The sequence below is a fragment of the Caloenas nicobarica genome, chromosome 1, assembly GCF_036013445.1.
Source record: "Caloenas nicobarica isolate bCalNic1 chromosome 1, bCalNic1.hap1, whole genome shotgun sequence".
Taxonomy (NCBI): Eukaryota; Metazoa; Chordata; class Aves; order Columbiformes; family Columbidae; genus Caloenas; species Caloenas nicobarica.
The window spans coordinates 38,144,968-38,163,237 of NC_088245.1; the positions used below are offsets into that span (position 1 = coordinate 38,144,968).

General features: G+C 37.9%; 1 protein-coding gene across 1 annotated transcript in view; it reads left to right on the forward strand.

Moving 5' to 3' along the window:
* The window catches only part of CAND1 (cullin associated and neddylation dissociated 1), a 31,295-nt gene extending 14,181 nt beyond the window's left edge, over positions 1–17,114 (forward strand). The window contains exons 4-15 of the mRNA XM_065649289.1: positions 3,813–3,936; positions 4,341–4,597; positions 4,681–4,786; positions 5,565–5,710; positions 6,782–7,074; positions 7,761–7,902; positions 8,533–10,026; positions 10,798–10,893; positions 12,584–12,753; positions 12,850–13,014; positions 13,242–13,349; positions 14,393–17,114. Of these exons, the coding sequence (XP_065505361.1) occupies positions 3,813–3,936; positions 4,341–4,597; positions 4,681–4,786; positions 5,565–5,710; positions 6,782–7,074; positions 7,761–7,902; positions 8,533–10,026; positions 10,798–10,893; positions 12,584–12,753; positions 12,850–13,014; positions 13,242–13,349; positions 14,393–14,617 (3,326 nt within the window). The 3' untranslated portion in view covers positions 14,618–17,114. The remainder of the gene's footprint in view (positions 1–3,812; positions 3,937–4,340; positions 4,598–4,680; positions 4,787–5,564; positions 5,711–6,781; positions 7,075–7,760; positions 7,903–8,532; positions 10,027–10,797; positions 10,894–12,583; positions 12,754–12,849; positions 13,015–13,241; positions 13,350–14,392) is intronic.
* The last annotated feature ends 1,156 nt before the right edge of the window (positions 17,115–18,270 follow it).

Here is an 18,270-nt window from a genome sequence, read left to right on the forward strand (position 1 = left end):
AGCATTGCATTAATGTGAAAAACAAATTTATAGTATATGAACTTCAGTGTAACAAATGTAGTGGAAAAGCTCCTGTTTTAATAATTGTCTGGTGGAACATTTCTAGGTTGTAGTAATAGCTAAATCTCATTTTGCTTTTTGATTGATAGTATACTTTAACATTGATTATAACTTGGGCATTTTTCTTTAATGATCTGATTTCTTGTCTCAGTTTCTGGTTAAGTGTTTTGGAAAGTATGTTGTGTTTCTAACAATTGCCTGCTAAATTGCTGAAATGCTTACCTGCAGTTCTAAATGAAAGCACTCTTTCCTCCAGAAGAGATGGTAATGATGAACAACTCATCAGTTAATGGCATTAATTTTTTATTCAAGTGCTTTTCATATACTGTAGTGTAGTTTATGAATGAGAATAAAGAAATGATTAAAAAGGCTTTGGAAATGCAGTTTTTAGAGACTGAGGTTTCTTAAATTTAAAAAAAAAAGCTCTGATTTTAACATCCTTTATTGAAAGTCTGTATGTAAGCCTTGCTTGTATCAAGCAGTAGTGAGATGTGCAAACTTTAAATAAGTAAATCAATCAATCAGTTTAGGCTTTTATTCTTTTCTTTGCCTACACACAAAAAAAGGAGATTTTACGGTGAAGGTAGAGGTCAAACAAAACCAGCAAAATCTTTCAATATAATTAGCATTCCTGATACGAAAGGAACTTGGGTGTTATTTCTTGCTCTCAACTCAGGCATAGATTGTTGTCTTTTTTCTTAGCCTCTATGGTAACTCCTTTGACTGTCTAATTGTTATGTTTATTTTTAGTCATATAGTTAAGAATAAGCCATAAATATATGTGAACTATATTTAATGTAGGTTGGAATGTTATTAATTTCGCATCAAAATTCCCAAAGTATGCTTAAAAAAAAATTTAATGGAAGTGAAGATGAGCACTGGCCATTGGGTAGCTCCTACTATGACATGAGTTTCTTCTCTTCTTATAATTACCCCCCCCAAGATTAGACAGTTAGGGGAAGAGGGAACTGTCACAGAATGTTAGGGATTGGAAGGGACCTCGAAAGATCATCTAATCCAATCCTCCTGCCAGGGCAGGAACACCTAGGTGAGGTTACACAGGAAGGCGTCCGGGCAGGTTTTGAATGTCTCCAGAGAAGGAGAATCCACAACCTCCCTGGGCAGCCTGTTCCAGTGTTCCGTCACCCTCACTGAGAAGAAGTTTCTTCTCAAATTTCAGTGGAACCTCTTGTGTTCCAGCTTGAACCCATTACCCCTTGTCTTACTGTTGGTTGTCACCGAGAAGAGCCTGGCTCCATCCTTGTGACACCCACCCTTTATATATTTATAAACATTGATGAGGTCACCCCTCAGTCTCCTCTTCTCCAAGCTAAAGAGCCCCAGCTCCCTCAGCCTTTCCTCATAAGGGAGATGCTCCACTCCCTTCATCATCTTTGTGGCCCTGCGCTGGACTCTCTCCAGCAGTTCCCTGTCCTTCTTGAACTGAGGGACCCAGAACCAGACACAATATTCCAGATGCCGTCTCACCAGGGCAGAGTAGAGGGGAAGGAGAACCTCTCTCGACCTACTAACCACCCCCCTTCTAATACGCCCCAGGATGCCATTGGCCTTCTTGGCCACAAGGGCACAGTGCTGGCTCGTGGTCATCCTGCTGTCCACCAGCACCCCCAGGTCCCTTTCCCCTACACTGCTCTCCAATAGGTCATTCCCCAACCTATACTGGAACCTGGGGTTGTTCGTGCCCAGATGCAAGACTCTACATTTTCCCTTGTTATATTTCATTAAATTTTTCCCCGACCAACTCTCTAGCCTGTCCAGATCTCGCTGGATGGCAGCACAGCCCTCTGGCGTGTCAGCCACTCCTCCCAGCTTGGTGTCATCAGCAAACTTGCTGATAGTACACTCAATTCCCCCATCCAAGTCATTGATGAATATATTGAACAGTATTGGTCCCAGAACTGACCCTTGAGGCACTCCACTAGATACAGGCCTCCAACCAGACTCTGCCCCATTGATCACGACTCTCTGGCTTCTCTCCTTCAGCCAGTTTGCAGTCCACCTCACTACCCGATCATCCAGTCCACACTTCCTCAGTTTTGCCGTGAGGATGCTGTGGGAGACGGTGTCAAATGCTTTGCTGAAGTCAAGGTAGACCACATCCACTGCTCTGCCATCGTCAATCCACCTTGTTACGTCTTCATAAAAGGCTATGAGGTTGGTCAAACACGACTTCCCCTTGGTGAAGCCATGTTGACTGTCCCTGATGACCCTCTTATCCTTGATATGTCTTAAGATGGCACCAAGGATAAGGTGTTCCATCACTTTCCCAGGGATGGAGGTGAGGCTGACCGGTCTATAGTTGCCCGGGTCCTCCTTCTTGCCCTTTTTGAAGACCGGAGTGGCATTTGCTTTCCTCCAGTCCTCAGGCACCTTTCCCATTTCCCAAGACTTGGCAAAGATGATGGAGAGCGGTCCAGCAATGACTTCAGCCAGCTCCCTCAGCACCCGCGGGTGCATCCCATCTGGACCCATGGATTTATGGATGTCCAGATTGCTTAACTGGTCCCTAACCCAGTCCCCATCAACTGAGGCAAACTCCTCCATTGCCCTGCCTTCCTCTGGGGCCTCAGGGATATGGGGCTCCTCAGGACAGCCTCCGGCAGAGTAGGCAGAGACAAAGAAGGCATTCAGTAATTCTGCCTTCTTTGTATCTTCTGTCACCAGGGCACCCACCCCATTCATCAGTGGGCCTACATTGCCTCTGGTGTTAGTTTTATCTGCCATGTATTTGAAGAAGCTCTTCCTGTTGTCCTTGACCCCTCTCGCCAGGTTTAACTCTAAGGAGGCCTTAGCTTTCCTAGTTGCCTCCCTACATCCTCTGACAACAGCCTTATATTCTTCCCAAGTGGCCAGCCCCTCCTTCCATGATTTGTAAACCCTCCTCTTCCACTTGAGTTTGCCCAGCAGTTCCCTGTTTAACCACGCAGGTCTCCTGGCTCCCTTCCTTGACTTCCTGCGCGTCGGGATGCACTGATCTTGAGCTTGGTAGAAGCAGTCCCTGAATGTTAACCAACTATCTTGGGCCCCTTTACCTTCAAGCAGCCTTGCCCACGGGATTTCCTCCAGCAATTGATTGAAAAGGCCAAAGTTGGCCCTGCTGAAGTCCAGGGTTGCAATTCTGCTCGGTATTCTGTTCCCACCACAGGAGATTCTGAACTCCAAACTCCAACTATGGAGTTGTGGTAAAGAAATTTTAATTGAATTTTAAAATACTTCAGGTATACCTCTTTTTCCCCTTTCTCAAATGTTTCAGCAGCATTTCAGGTGCTTATTATTTAAGTAATTCGTTGTGCAAAATGATTTTATTTTGCTGTTTCGTTATACAGCTGCTCTTTAGAGGTGACTCTAGCTACTTCTGTGCTTTCCCCTTACATTTTTAGTTATTCCTTTGTTTTTACCTATAGACCTTCTGTTTATTGCACTAGACTTGTCTTGACTTCCACTTACCATTGCTTGCCCTGCCAAAAGCAGTGTCCTTTCTGTTGTATATACCTTATGGGACAATTATGAAGTCCTCCTCAGTATGTTTCTACGTAGATAGTCTTTCAGCTCTAATGCAGAGCATATGTTACATTAGCAAACAAACTGGCTGTTCAAGCTTGTTTTATTTGGTGGGAAAAGCCTCTTTATGTTGAGTTCAGGTTGCTTTCCACAGTCACAAACATGACAGCTGGTGCTAAAAACTGTATGTTTGAAATTATGAAAATGCTGAGGTTTGGTTGTACTTTCAGGTTCTGCGTTAGCAGCTAATGTTTGCAAAAAGATCACAGGGCGTCTTACTAGTGCTATAGCCAAGCAGGAAGATGTGTCTGTTCAACTGGAGGCACTGGATATCATGGCTGATATGCTGAGCAGGTAAACATCCTGCTTCCAAAACACCGATGAATGCTCATAAATACTCCTTAAAGCTTGAACTTTAATTTTCCAAATGTTAAATTATGTGAAATAACATGATAAGGTATTAAGTATAGGTGAAACTTCATATATTAAAACAAAGTGAATGTATTGAAGATAAGTTGATTGATAGATCAGTTGCTTTGTCTAATCTTCCGAGAACTGTATTTTTAAGCTTATTTTTATGTTTGTTGCTGTGAGGGTATATTTTAAACTCATTACTTGTTTTTATAAGTTCCAAAAGCTTAAAGACTTAATTGGAATCTTGGTGATGGTTTGGGAATATTTAAAGGAATTGTTGTGCAGTATGTGAACAAAGTTATCTAGATTCAATTGGTTTGAGTTTGTGTTTTGTCTGTTTTAAGGCAGGGAGGACTGCTTGTTAACTTCCATCCTTCAATTCTGACCTGTCTGCTCCCCCAGCTGACTAGCCCCAGACTTGCTGTGAGGAAAAGAACCATCATTGCTCTGGGTCACCTGGTTATGAGTTGTGGCAATATGGTTTTTGTTGACCTCATTGAACATCTGTTGACAGAGCTGTCTAAAAATGATTCCATGTCAACAACTAGGACCTATATACAATGTATTGCTGCTATCAGTAGGCAAGCAGGTCATAGAATAGGTAAGAAAAATATATAAATTATCCATAACTGTAAAAGTTTTTAGATGAGAGTAATTACTTTGCTAGTTTTTTTCTCTTACCAGGTGAATATCTCGAGAAAATAATTCCTTTGGTTGTAAAGTTTTGTAATGTAGACGATGATGAACTAAGAGAATATTGCATTCAAGCCTTTGAATCCTTTGTTAGGAGGTAAGTTATTCTCGAGTACCTATTTCACGTTTTCTTAAGATCTAATAGTGTGCCATTTGGTTGTAAGCTGTCAAGAGACAGTCTCCTTGGTACAAGATATTTTTGCAAGCTTTGAGCTGGAACTGTTCCTATCACTCTGTTTTGTAACTTAACTGTTAAGCTGTGTGTCATGTCTGTACTTCAGAAACTTTTTACTGTGCCATTGCTACGTATGCAAACAGGAGGAGGGAAGTATTCTGATAATATTTGGTGTCCAATAGTGAAGACAAAAAAAATCAATATCCAAAGGCATGTCTTGGTCCTGTGCACCCTTCCAGTCTAGCAGATCCACTCACATTGTAGCATGGAGGGTTTTGGTTTCTTCTCCTGAGTAGCAAGTGATAGGACAAGAGGAAATGGCCTCAAGTTGTACCAGGAAAGGTTCGGATTGGATATTAGGAACCATTTCTTCATGGAAGGGGTTGTCAGGCATTGGAACAGGCTTCCCAGGGAAGTGGTGGAGTCACCATCCCTGGAGGTGTTTAAAAGACACATAGATGAGGTTCTTAGGGACATAGTTTAATGCTAGATTTAGGTTAGGGGGTTGGAGGTGATGATCTTGAGGGTCTCTTCCAACCAAAATGATTCTGTGATATTATAGTAGCATTGCCCTTTCTGAACTTCCTTTTTGAATTTCTGTAATGGTTTGGCTAAAGTACAGTATGTGGCAAGAAGTCTTTTAGAAAGATTTTAATTCTTCCAAGTAATTTGCCATTGATTGTATTTTTGTATTATGCAGATGTCCTAAAGAAGTTTATCCTCATGTATCTACTATTATAAACATTTGTCTTAAATACCTTACCTATGATCCTAACTACAATTATGATGATGAAGATGAAGATGAAAATGCAATGGATGCTGATGGTGGTGATGATGATGACCAAGGTACATTCTCTTGGTTTGAGGGAGAGGAAGAGCTTGTGAACCTGCACTCATCAGAGAAAATTGATATGGGTGGTATTGCTACTAAGTACCAGCATTTGAATGACTTGTATACTTTTGTATTCATTTTTTGTACTGTTTTTAAACATTACTTGTGAACTTCTTGGAATAAAAGTATAGGATGTTGCTGGAGAGAAATAATTCCAAGGGTAAACATAAAGTACAAAACAAATATTTTAAAATACTTGAAAGGTGGAAGAAGACAGAAACATGTAGGATGATATAACTAAAGTGAGAAGAACATCAGTTAATGAATTGAAAATACATATTCAGCACAGGAAAGGCGTATCACTACTTTCCCCTGTAATATATTGTTACCTAATGCATAAAATCAGAGTAGATCGAAAATTGCAAAACACTCAGTATTTTTCTGTAGGATAAAAAATGTTTTAGACTGAAAGCTGTAAGGTATTGTTAATATGATTGCAATATCTTGCCACGTGTAAGGTTTATGAAAACTTAGGTGCACAAGTTAGCTGAACCCAGAGCATAACATTCTCATTACTTTAAAAATGAATGAGCTGCACAGTGGTCGCTTTAGTGCTTAAAAAGTCAATTTGTATTGCTTATTGTATATTTTTTTGTTGTCATTTTTGGGGGCCAGGGTATGGTTTGATTTGCTGCTAGAATGAAACAAACAGAACAATTTGTTGAATCTTGATCAGCTAGTAATTGTTGTTGCATTGTTGTTTGTGTCGTGAATAAAGAGCAATGTGCTTTAAATCAGTAGTCAGGCTGTAAATGTCCTGGGAACTGCCTTGTCCTTTTTGCTTTTTAAATTAATACTTGTGTAAGACTAGCGTGAAAAAATTGGCAGAGAAAATTAACCTTACAATTTAGGCAGCTTAGGAGGTTTTTTGTGTGTGGTTTTTAACATACTTCTGAACCTATTTCTTTGGTGTGCCTTACACAAAGAACCTAAGTGTGGTGTTCTTATTAATAACTGTTTAAAGTAAAACTTGATGCTTTGATTGTCTAGACTTGAACATATGCATAATTTTTTTTTTTTTTAAGGGAGTGATGATGAATATAGTGATGATGATGACATGAGCTGGAAAGTGAGGCGTGCAGCTGCTAAATGTCTGGATGCTGTGGTTAGCACGCGACATGAAATGCTTCCGGAATTCTACAAAACTGTATCTCCTGCATTAATAGCCAGATTCAAAGAACGTGAAGAGAATGTTAAAGCAGATGTTTTTCATGCGTATCTTTCTCTTTTAAAACAAACTCGACCTGTGCAAAGTTGGCTTTGTGATCCTGATGCAATGGAACAAGGAGAGACACCTTTGACAATGCTTCAAAGTCAGGTTATTTGTCAAGATTTTTGTTATCTTTGAGAAGACACACTGAAGTTGTGCCCTGTTCGTAATGATAGTTCTTGAAATATACCATATCATGGTTTCTTCATACACATTACAATTCGTTACTGTAGTACCAACATAGAAAGCAAGCCAGGTAAACTGGCCCAGAAGAGTGCAGCAGTCTTAGAAACTGAAATTATGAACTCATGCAAATGTACTTGTCTGACTTCAGTTGTTTGCTGTCACCTGTAAAAGTTGCATGTCCTTTGTGGCTTAGCCAAATTACCAAAGCAAAATAGTTATTTTGTGCATTCTGTAATGCAGACGTAAGCTATAATGATCAAGATAAAACTTGATCTGCTACAATGGATTTTGTTTGCAGAATAAAAAAGGTAGTGCTGAAAAACTTAGTGAATTATTTGGATGACTTTTCAATTGTTGCTCTCTCCAGTTTTATTAATACAAATCTAGTTTTGCTTTGTTTTTTCTCACCTTTTAAAGTTAAATTACTATTTTTTTGGATAGCAGTTCTTTTGAATCTTCATTTCCCCGTGTTTATAACTTCCCTAGTTCTCTAGAGAAATCAGAAAGAGAGGGGTAGGACACACTTTTTTCTTTATACCCTCCCCAGTGATCAAAGACGAAAGAAATGTCAGCTATTGAATCAATTAACAGATGTCTGATGATTACAGGTCCCCAATATAGTTAAAGCCTTGCACAAACAGATGAAGGAGAAAAGTGTGAAGACTCGTCAGTGTTGCTTTAACATGCTGACCGAGCTAGTGAATGTATTACCTGGAGCCCTAACACAACACGTTCCTGTACTTGTACCAGGTATGAGAAACGTATTATTAACTTAAAAGATTTATTAGTAAGTTGGATATGAAGTTTTGGAATCTTTAAATCTTGACTGTGCTTTTTGCAAAAGCTTTGAAGTGTTGCTTCTATTTAAAGAAACTGGCAAAATCATCAGCTACTCTGTAGATCCATATAAATATTTTAGTGATGTATTTCCATTAATCTTGAAAACGAGTTGGCTCAGATTGAGATTTTTTTTTTCCCCTCTATATCTAGAAAAAGAGTTAATGTGCTGCTTAATTGCAAGATCAAACTGCCTCCTTTCTCATCTCAACAGAGTGAAATATTGTCCATATTTTAGCTTTTGGGACCTAAACTGTGGAATTTTGAAGTAAAAAGGAAAAGTAAGTTTGGAAAAGTTAAAGGTTCAGAATCCCATTATACTTAAGAAAATAACATCGCAAACCATCCAAAGACACATGTCCGCTGTGTAGAGGAAGTTTGAAAACTGATTGAACAAAATGGTGAAAGGGGCTTGGAAGCATTCAAGAAAGGCTGGAAGCAGGAAAACATAAACTGAGTAGAGCTGCCTTCCTTCAGAGATTTTGAAGTGTTCTAACAGTACAAATACCTATCCTGAAAATACGCTTCTCTTTTTTCTTCCAGGAATAATTTTTTCTCTGAATGACAAATCAAGTTCTTCTAATCTGAAGATAGATGCTTTGTCCTGTTTGTATGTGATCCTCTGCAATCATTCTCCCCAGGTCTTCCATCCTCATGTTCAAGCTTTGGTACCTCCAGTTGTAGCTTGTGTTGGAGACCTATTTTACAAGATAACATCAGAGGCACTCTTGGTTACCCAACAACTTGTGAAAGTCATTCGTCCTTTAGACCAGCCTTCTTCCTTTGATGCTGCTCCTTACATCAAAGATTTGTTTACTTGTACAATCAAGAGATTAAAGGCTGCTGACATTGATCAGGAGGTGAAAGAAAGGGCAATATCTTGCATGGGTCAAATAATTTGTAGCCTTGGTGACAGCCTAGGCACAGACCTGCCTAGTACACTTCAGATCTTCCTAGAGAGGCTGAAGAACGAGATCACTCGCTTGACTACAGTGAAGGCCATGACATTGATTGCTGGTTCTCCTTTGAAGATAGATTTGAGACCAATCCTTGGGGAAGGAGTTCCCATTCTTGCTTCTTTTTTGAGAAAGAACCAACGAGCTTTGAAACTGGGCACTCTTTCTGCTCTAGATATTTTAATTAAGAATTACAGTGACAGCTTGACAGCTGCCATGATTGATGCTGTCCTGGATGAGCTTCCACCTCTTATTAGTGAAAGTGATATGCATGTATCACAGATGGCCATCAGTTTTCTGACAACGCTGGCTAAAGTATATCCTTCCTCCCTGTCAAAGATTAGTGGGTCCATTCTCAATGAACTTATTGGGCTGGTGAGATCACCTCTACTTCAGGGTGGAGCACTTAGTGCCATGCTAGAATTTTTCCAAGCTTTGGTTGTGACTGGTACAAATAATTTAGGATATATGGATTTACTGCGCATGTTAACGGGTCCAGTGTACTCACAGAGCACAGCACTTACTCACAAGCAGTCTTACTATTCCATTGCCAAATGTGTTGCTGCACTTACTCGAGCCTGCCCTAAGGAAGGACCAGCTGTTGTAGGTCAGTTCATTCAAGATGTCAAGAACTCCAGGTCCACGGATTCCATTCGTCTTTTGGCTTTGCTTTCTCTTGGCGAAGTTGGGCATCACATTGACTTAAGTGGACAAATTGAGCTGAAGTCTGTAATACTAGAAGCTTTCTCTTCTCCTAGTGAAGAAGTCAAATCAGCAGCATCTTATGCATTAGGCAGTATTAGTGTTGGGAATCTTCCTGAGTATCTGCCATTTGTCTTACAAGAAATAACCAGTCAACCTAAGAGGCAATACCTCCTTCTTCATTCCTTGAAAGAAATAATTAGCTCTGCATCAGTCATTGGTCTCAAACCATATGTTGAGAACATCTGGGCCTTACTCCTGAAACACTGTGAATGTGCAGAAGAGGGTACAAGGAATGTTGTTGCTGAGTGCTTGGGCAAGCTTACGTTAATAGACCCAGAGACTCTGCTTCCACGGCTCAAGGGATACTTGGCATCGGGTGAGTAGTAGTAACTCAGGTACATATTGTTACAAACGGCCTTATGCTATCTATTAATAAATGGATCTAGTTTTGTGAATTACTTGCTTAAATTTTGTGATACTCTGCAAGTTTTAATTTCCTTCCACCCCAACAATGTGAAGCTTAGATGGTTCTGTTTTTACTAGAAGTTAGTCATACATAACATGAATTAATTTTATGTTCTGCTTTCAGACTGTGGTATTTCAATTAATAATGTTGTGTTTACCTAAGAGTTACAAACTTAAAGGGGAAGGAGCATGGGTGACAAAGGGGCAGCACTGCTTTACAAACTAGTTGCAATGTGTTGACATTTTGATGTAAATTAAAGCATTCCTAATTTTCAGATAGAATTCTGAAATTTTTAAGGATTAGGGAGGATCATTTTGGATAATTCATTAATCACTTTCGTATCAAGAATATTGACATATTTTCTTCATGTGTGTCTGCTTAAAAGAAGAGAGTGGTTTGTAGGCCTATGTAGTCAATTAAAGAAAATCTGTCCTAATAAGCTCATTATTTGAATTTTCTGGAGCAGATGATGTTAAACGTTTATTAAAAGTGGTATGGTCTCTTCTCCCCTGTTTAAGTACATCTATGGAGAAAACATTGCTTTGCTAGTAAAAATTAACATTTCTTCTTTAGTGGTCTTAAGAGTATTAGAAGTTAAAAAAGAATGGAATAGAACATGATTTAAAATTCTGTGGTTGTACTGTTTTAATGTTACGTATTTATACTTCTGTTTTATCTTAGGGTCTTCCTATGCACGAAGTTCAGTGGTTACTGCTGTCAAGTTCACTATTTCTGATCATCCACAACCCATAGACCCACTCTTGAAGAACTGCATAGGTAAGTTCTCTACTTTAGTGACAGCTTTTATTTTTTCAAGCAATATATTTGCACTTAAAAACGTTGTGTTTTCAGAAAAAAAATATTTTCCAGGTACCAGAATGAGCTGCTAATGGAAACTGTTAGAAGGGTTTAAAAATGTTTCCGTACTAGCCAACTATTTCTGTTAATTCTAGCTTGTTTGAATTCTCAGCAGTAAAGTTGTGTGATAAAAATGGTATGTATTGTAGCTGTGATGGGCAAAGAATAAAAGGAGGTAGGGCTTTTAGGAAGGCAGTACCCAAAAGCTGGTTTCCTTTCCCATGCTCTTGCCAAATTATGTCAGTTTGATGTAGTAAGGTACTGTCTTTACCCAGAATGATGGTCTTGTAAATATTTAACATTCAGTCATTTAAAATATGCATGCACATGTGAATTCTGGGTATTACCAGGTGGCAAATTGTAAATTTAGGTCCTTAGGATTGTATAACGCTTTGTGATCTGTAAGTTATTGGAAGCGTGTATATTTTTACAGGGATGAGGTAATCAGAGCTTTCAGTATAGCGTCAGTATGATGAAGAGCTTTGCAATGCTATGTTTTTTTCATCTTTTTTCATTTGTATGACAAAGTGTTATAGATTTGTTTAATATGCTATGGTGAATGTTTTATAGTGGCTTGGTAACAGGTTTAAAGATCTGTTAAAAAAAGCACATACTACTAAAACTAGTGGAAAAAAAAATCTTTGAAAACATCCAGTTTTATAGAGTGAAAGGTTCTTATTTATGGAGCAGTGGTGTCAGTTCCTATGTGTTATTTTCATCACTAAGCTTAAATTTTTTAATAATGTGTTAAAGAATTGACTACGCTTGTGGGTTTTTCCCCCTGCTGTCCCTCCCACTGAAGCTGCCTTGCCTCTTCGGTTTCTGGAAATACTTGTTGATTATCCAGTCAAAGCATCTAGTAGTTAACAAATCTCAGTCATCTTTAGTTTTGTTAGCCAGGTGTTTGTCTTCTGTGTAAAGTAACGTTGATGTTCACACCCTTTTGTTTTTCTCTTTTCAAAAACTACACTCCTCTTGGAAGTTTCTAGTAAAACTTCACAAACATTGGGGAAAACTATGATCTCTTGCTGCAGACATTTATTTTAGCAAGGCTGTTTTATAGAACTATAGACATTCTAAATTGAAAATGCCCAGATTTTCGATGATGTGGTGTGAGAGAGGTGTTGCTACATTAATATATACCGAATGGGTTTGTCTTCTGGTAATTTAGGAATTTTCAGTGTGTGCTCATTTCTGGTTTAAAAATCAATATACTGGTAGTTTTCATAAGAGGTGTGAATGGATCTGTAATGGAGAAAAGGGAAGACTGTGTTACATATAATTTTTATTAATTTCCATGCTGTACCTTTACAAAAAAGTTGAAATAGCATTAAGTGATAGCCATTTATTTTGGTGGTGTTTTTTCTACTTCTGTTTCATTATCTGAAATACCATATATCTCAGTTACATAATACTTTTGATATGATCATAATTAAATAGATTTGTTTGTGTAATCATGCGAAAATAGCAGGTATCGGTCGATGTTACATCAAAACAAGTCCTGCAAAAATAGATCCTTTTGAAAGGTTAAAACTAAGCAAAGATACTTTTAAACTAGCAAATGAAAAAGGTCTTCGTGGGTTGATTTTATTTTTGTACATGATTGCAGGTGATTTTCTGAAAACATTGGAGGACCCAGATCTCAATGTCAGAAGAGTAGCCCTAGTGACATTTAATTCAGCTGCGCACAATAAACCATCGCTAATAAGGGACCTCTTAGATACTGTTCTTCCTCATCTTTACAATGAAACAAAAGTCAGAAAGGAATTAATCAGAGAGGTATGTTAACTAAGAAAACCAGTGCTAAATACACAACTAGATTATTTGTTTTTCTAAATATATTGCTTTTTAACTTTGTTTTTTATTTGCTGACAGGTGGAAATGGGACCATTTAAACATACAGTTGATGATGGGTTGGACATAAGGAAAGCAGCTTTTGAGTGCATGTATACCCTTTTGGATAGCTGTTTGGATAGACTAGATATATTTGAATTCTTAAACCATGTTGAAGATGGCCTGAAGGATCACTATGATATTAAGGTTAGCTGTCATTTTTCTCTGTGTAAGCAGTGACTTAATAAAAATATTTTAAATAGTGAATAGACTGAAATGGTAAAAATATGACTTAGTATGCTTAAGCACTTCACCGTATTTGCCATTTTCTTTGAGGTGTGGCTGTTCAAAAAGTTACACTGTGGTGCAGGAAATCTCTCTCCATCTATGTGCTGAGCATAACTGATTGTTGAATTATTTTTCTCTCAACCTAGATGTTAACCTTTTTAATGTTGGTGAGATTGTCCACCCTTTGCCCGAGCGCGGTGCTGCAGAGACTGGATAGGCTTGTCGAACCTTTACGTGCTACGTGTACAACTAAGGTATTGTTTTAAATTTAATTCTTCTGTTGTCTTGTAGACATATAAATGAACTCATGTGTGATTAATACTTCTGAGAATCTAGATGTGTTGCTGCAGCATTTCCTGACTGATAGTTCATAAGCTGCAATAGGGCAATATAGATTTGTGGGCCCTTATATATGTGTTAAATTTCTTTAAATTACAAATGGAAGAGTAGACTTGTTAGCTTCTTTTTTAAGATCCTCTGTTTCTTTGATGCATTTCTTTTGCTCCTTAAAAATCTAGCTGCCACTTGGGCGACTTGTAAGTCTCATTTCATTATAAATACCGGAACTGGAATACTGAGAGTTTTTCAGACTTCTAATGATTGTTGTTGCAGATAAACATTTGGGTGACAAAGGATGGAGTCAGTGTAAAGCGGTGGTTTTGTGTTTTCTTCTTAATTTATATAAAAAGATTCGTGGGTCTTGGCACGGTCATCTTCCATTCCTGCTCGTCTTGATCCACCTGCATGCTCTGACAGTCATTTGATGCCTGATTTACCTTTTCCATTACTGTAATCTGTTATATTTCACGTCAAGAAATTTGTCTGCTTTTAATGATAATTTGTATCACTGAAACATCTTTGAGAATTATTACAGAAGGATAAGCAGTTATTCTAATGAAGGTCAACTTTTAAAACATTTCTGTTCTCTAGAAGCTGGAAGTATTGTGATAATATCATTTTAATGTTGTTTACTGACCTTACTAGCTGGAGGCTGGCTGTTATAATTGTTTTGATTTGGTAATTGACTTGGGAGCTTACAACCTTTTTCTGCTTACCATGCAATATTCAAGTTTCAGTCCTACTCACAAGCTGCTGGTAAAAAGTCTGCTAAAGAGTAGATGTTTGGAGAGGGTTTTGTACTTCTATTTTTTTGTCAGTTTAGAGCTTAGGCCATTTTGAAAGCTGTGTAAAGTGGTAGCGTGGAAGGAAACAGGTCTTTGCAAGCTGTATTTTTTTAAGGTTGGTGTAGAGGGAGGTTTAAGCAAAAGTTGCAAACGTTTTCATTATTTTCCCCCAGGTAAAGGCGAACTCAGTGAAACAGGAGTTTGAAAAGCAAGATGAACTGAAACGATCTGCTATGAGGGCAGTAGCAGCGCTTCTAACCATTCCAGAAGCAGAGAAGAGTCCATTAATGAGTGAATTTCAATCCCAGATAAGCTCTAACCCTGAGCTGGCAGCCATCTTTGAAAGTATCCAGAAAGATTCATCATCCACTAACTTGGAATCAATGGACACTAGTTAGATGTTTGTCCAAAATGGGGACCATTATGTTGAACCATATGATGCACTGAATTGACAGGTTATGAATAAGAAACAGGAAAAATATCTAATCTACACATTGTTCCACTTTATTTACCTTTATGGAGACAGTTGGCTTTTCCCATTGTTGCTTTTCTAGCATTTATTCCAGAAATGTAATTCCATAATCCAGAGTTAGTTAACCACTCTTGTTCTAGTGGATTTGGCCACATTTGGGAATTAAAGTTGACGCATGGTGTATGGAAATAGGTTCCAACATCCATTTGCCCTGTAATGTTTAGGATTAAAATGTCAAAATTTTGTGACCATGATTTTTTTTTTTGCTTTTATTCACTCTTTCTACTTTTAAACAAAAAAGGGAGGGGGGTGGGAATCGAGCATCCAGGTGCACCATGTTTTTGTATAACTTTTTATTATTTTTTGTTTCAGCTTCATAAATTGGTTTGGCTGGCAGATGAATTCTTTGTAAGATTTATTATATTAAAGAGAGAGTTTGGGCACAGTTCAAAAAAAAAAAGCAGACATTAATGTCATTTTTAAAGGTGTGGGGATTAGAAAACAAATATCCCTATTGTGCACACTAATTTTGCATGAGCAAGTTTACAAATATATATTGTCTGTAAACCAGCATGTGTAGTTTATTCGTAATGCAACTTAAAATAAGTTCTACTGGATCAGTGCAGTTTGCAGGTATTTTGACATACAGACCACTCATACAGGAAAGGGTGAATGAAAGTTGGTTGTCTTGACCTGGCTTTTTTAAATGCCAGTAGTATGACCCTGCAGATGTACTTACAGCAAAAATGACAACTCCTGCAGTTTTCATGGTTTTTCGTACTCAAAGGCCTGGAACTGAGGTGGACAAACCAGAAGATCGGAGGGAAATAGGGTGAGATGGAGGTAAAATAAGCAGAGAACAGCAATAGCTGCTTAGTGGCTGCTGAACTTTGGAGTCAACTTTTGTTATAAATATATGAAATGAGGTTTCTTCAGTGGCTTCTACCTCCTATTCTTCATCTAACAGCTTTTGTTAAGGCACTAGTATACGGTGTTACCGAGACAAGTATTGCCAGGCCATCGTTTGTGCCTGTCAAAATGTTTTCTGGTGCATGGAACCACCACTAGATTGCAGTGCTGCAAGTATCATTCAGTGTTCTGGTGAGAGAGGAAACAGGGAATGGCCTTAAGACTGGAGAGAGAGATAAAAAGCAGACAGAGAAACAGAAAAAAATCTGCCGTGAGTATGCTGAAGTAGTCTAAAAGTGGACAAGAGGATGATAGCTGGCAGTGCCGCAATGAACTGGATTTGGGAATTTAATAGCAAGAGATGGGGAACCACTGCCTCAAATTGAGCCTCGTCATTAGTAGGTTAACGCAGTTGCTTAGTTGTCATTTTTAGTCGGATCTGAATTTGATTTTTCTCTAGTTAACTGGTATTTTTTAGATAGTTTGATATTTTGGAAACCTGTTACATGGATTCGTGGCATAAGCTGCTATGCGACTAAACAAACATACGCTTTTATGACCTCAGAGACAGTTTCCTGTGAGCATTTGGGTTCAGGGGCAAATTTTTCACCTTACACGCCTGCAGCTTGGGAAAAGTAGGGGAGATATTGGTGCATTTTACTTTAATAAAAGGACCTGAACAAAGAGATCTATGAACTCATTCAGTAGTAACAATTTTAATGCTGTAGAATTTTTTGAAATTGTAGCCTTCTCTGTCTCCAAAGTCTTCATACTAATGTAACAATTGTCTTCTGGAAGTAGAAATAAATGAGCTTAAATGTACCAACATATCTAAATGTCATGAAAAAGAATAAGATGACTAGACAGAAACCATATGGTAGAAAAATCACTGTGAATTATCTGCATTTTATCTTGCTGTATAACTCATCTACTTCAATTACAGCAATATACAGGCCTCCTAATTAAGAATCCGTTGTGCTAATTAGTTGTCAAACTAATCTTAGAACTTTTGTGTTAAGTTTTCAGCGTGCATTAAAATGTTTTACAGCCCTGAAGCTAGGTGTGAGAATGGTATGCGAAACATGAAATATGAGGCTAAAATATGTAAATGGAGTAGGTGACAATGGTAAGTAAACAGAACACTTGTATTCGTAGTTGAGAGATTTGTATCTTTATGTGCTTCCATAAAACCTAATGTGGTGGATGCAAATAATCTTCACTTTGTTTTACAGTACATTACAGTGGAGCAAGCTTAAGAACAGAAGGCTGAGCTATATTACATAGTCAATGCTTTCTTCCGAGAGAGTAATTTTCACTTTGACCACTGATGAAGCAGATGGGAACATAAGAACTAAGTCTTCCCTGTGAATTACAGAAATTCTAAGAGTATGGTTCTCTCCAAGTAGCAGTTATTTCAGCAACACAGGAAGACAGGCTTATAAAGGTGGTAACTGCACCGTAATTACTGACATTATTTATTAGTTTTATAAAATCTTAACCAGGTTAGCTGTTCAAATTCCACTGATTTTTTTTACTTAATTGCTTGATTTTTGTTTTGTTTTGTTTTCCTCACTATATATCCAAGTATTTGGATAAATCTGGTGTATTTATGCTTTTAGTACAATTAGGTTCAGGTAGTTGTGTGAACAGGTGATACCAGGAATACCTGTAGCTGTTCTTTAAATGCTAAATATCTGAAACGAAAATATGAAATTGCTCTTGCTAAAACAAAACCAGAATTCTGAAAGGCTGCTCTTAAAGCTTTTTGGTATGATTAGGACTTTCTTTCGCGTTCTTCATCATTTTGCACACAGGCAATTGAGACCAACTAATAAGCTTGCACATAACATAGAAATTGTTGGCTAGTCTTTGTATTATAGATTCTTGCCTTTAAATATTTTTTCTGTCTCAAAAGTACTTAATGCTCTGATTTTTCCATGGTAGATCTCGACATGCCTGCAAGGAAGGTCTTTTCTAAAATTATAAATTGAGAACTAGAAGTGCCTTAATACTGCACTTCAGTCATGTAAATTGATTTTTTAAAAAAAAAATTTCTTTCAGAATTTTACATCTAATATAGCAGTTGACAAAATAAAAAGAGCTGAACTACTTCCAGGTTGTATTTTTATGAGGTGAACAAAGCAGTACATATGCATGTAAGCAGCATTGCTTTTCTCAAATGAAGGATTATTTTAACATTTCATCAACTCAGATCAGATATATGAATTAAAAGTTCATATCTGCTACTATTGTATTTGGCTTTACCGAGATAATCAGTAATGATGTTAGGAGCAAGTTCACCCTGCTCTGGTGGACTGGTTAGTAGTGGTGCTGTAGCAACTGTTCTCGTATTTACAGGTATTTACCCTTCCTCGCCTCCCCTTGAGTTGACTTCGAAAGCAAGGTAACATGTGGCCTTGGAGGTGTGCGGGGTGTTTTGGTTTTGTTAATCCTGATTCTGACTGAATTGACGCCTCTTTCTGCTGAATACCAAGCACTTAAGCCTGCAGCATGAGTTTTATTTCCATGCTGCTCCAAACTTCAGATTAAAAGTACTTTTTTTGGTGGTTGTTGCTGTTCTTAAAATGAATTTTGGGCAAATGAAAAGTACTACTCAGTTTATTTTCTTTCTTGTCCTTGTTTCCTCTTTGCTATGAGTTGGAAAGATTT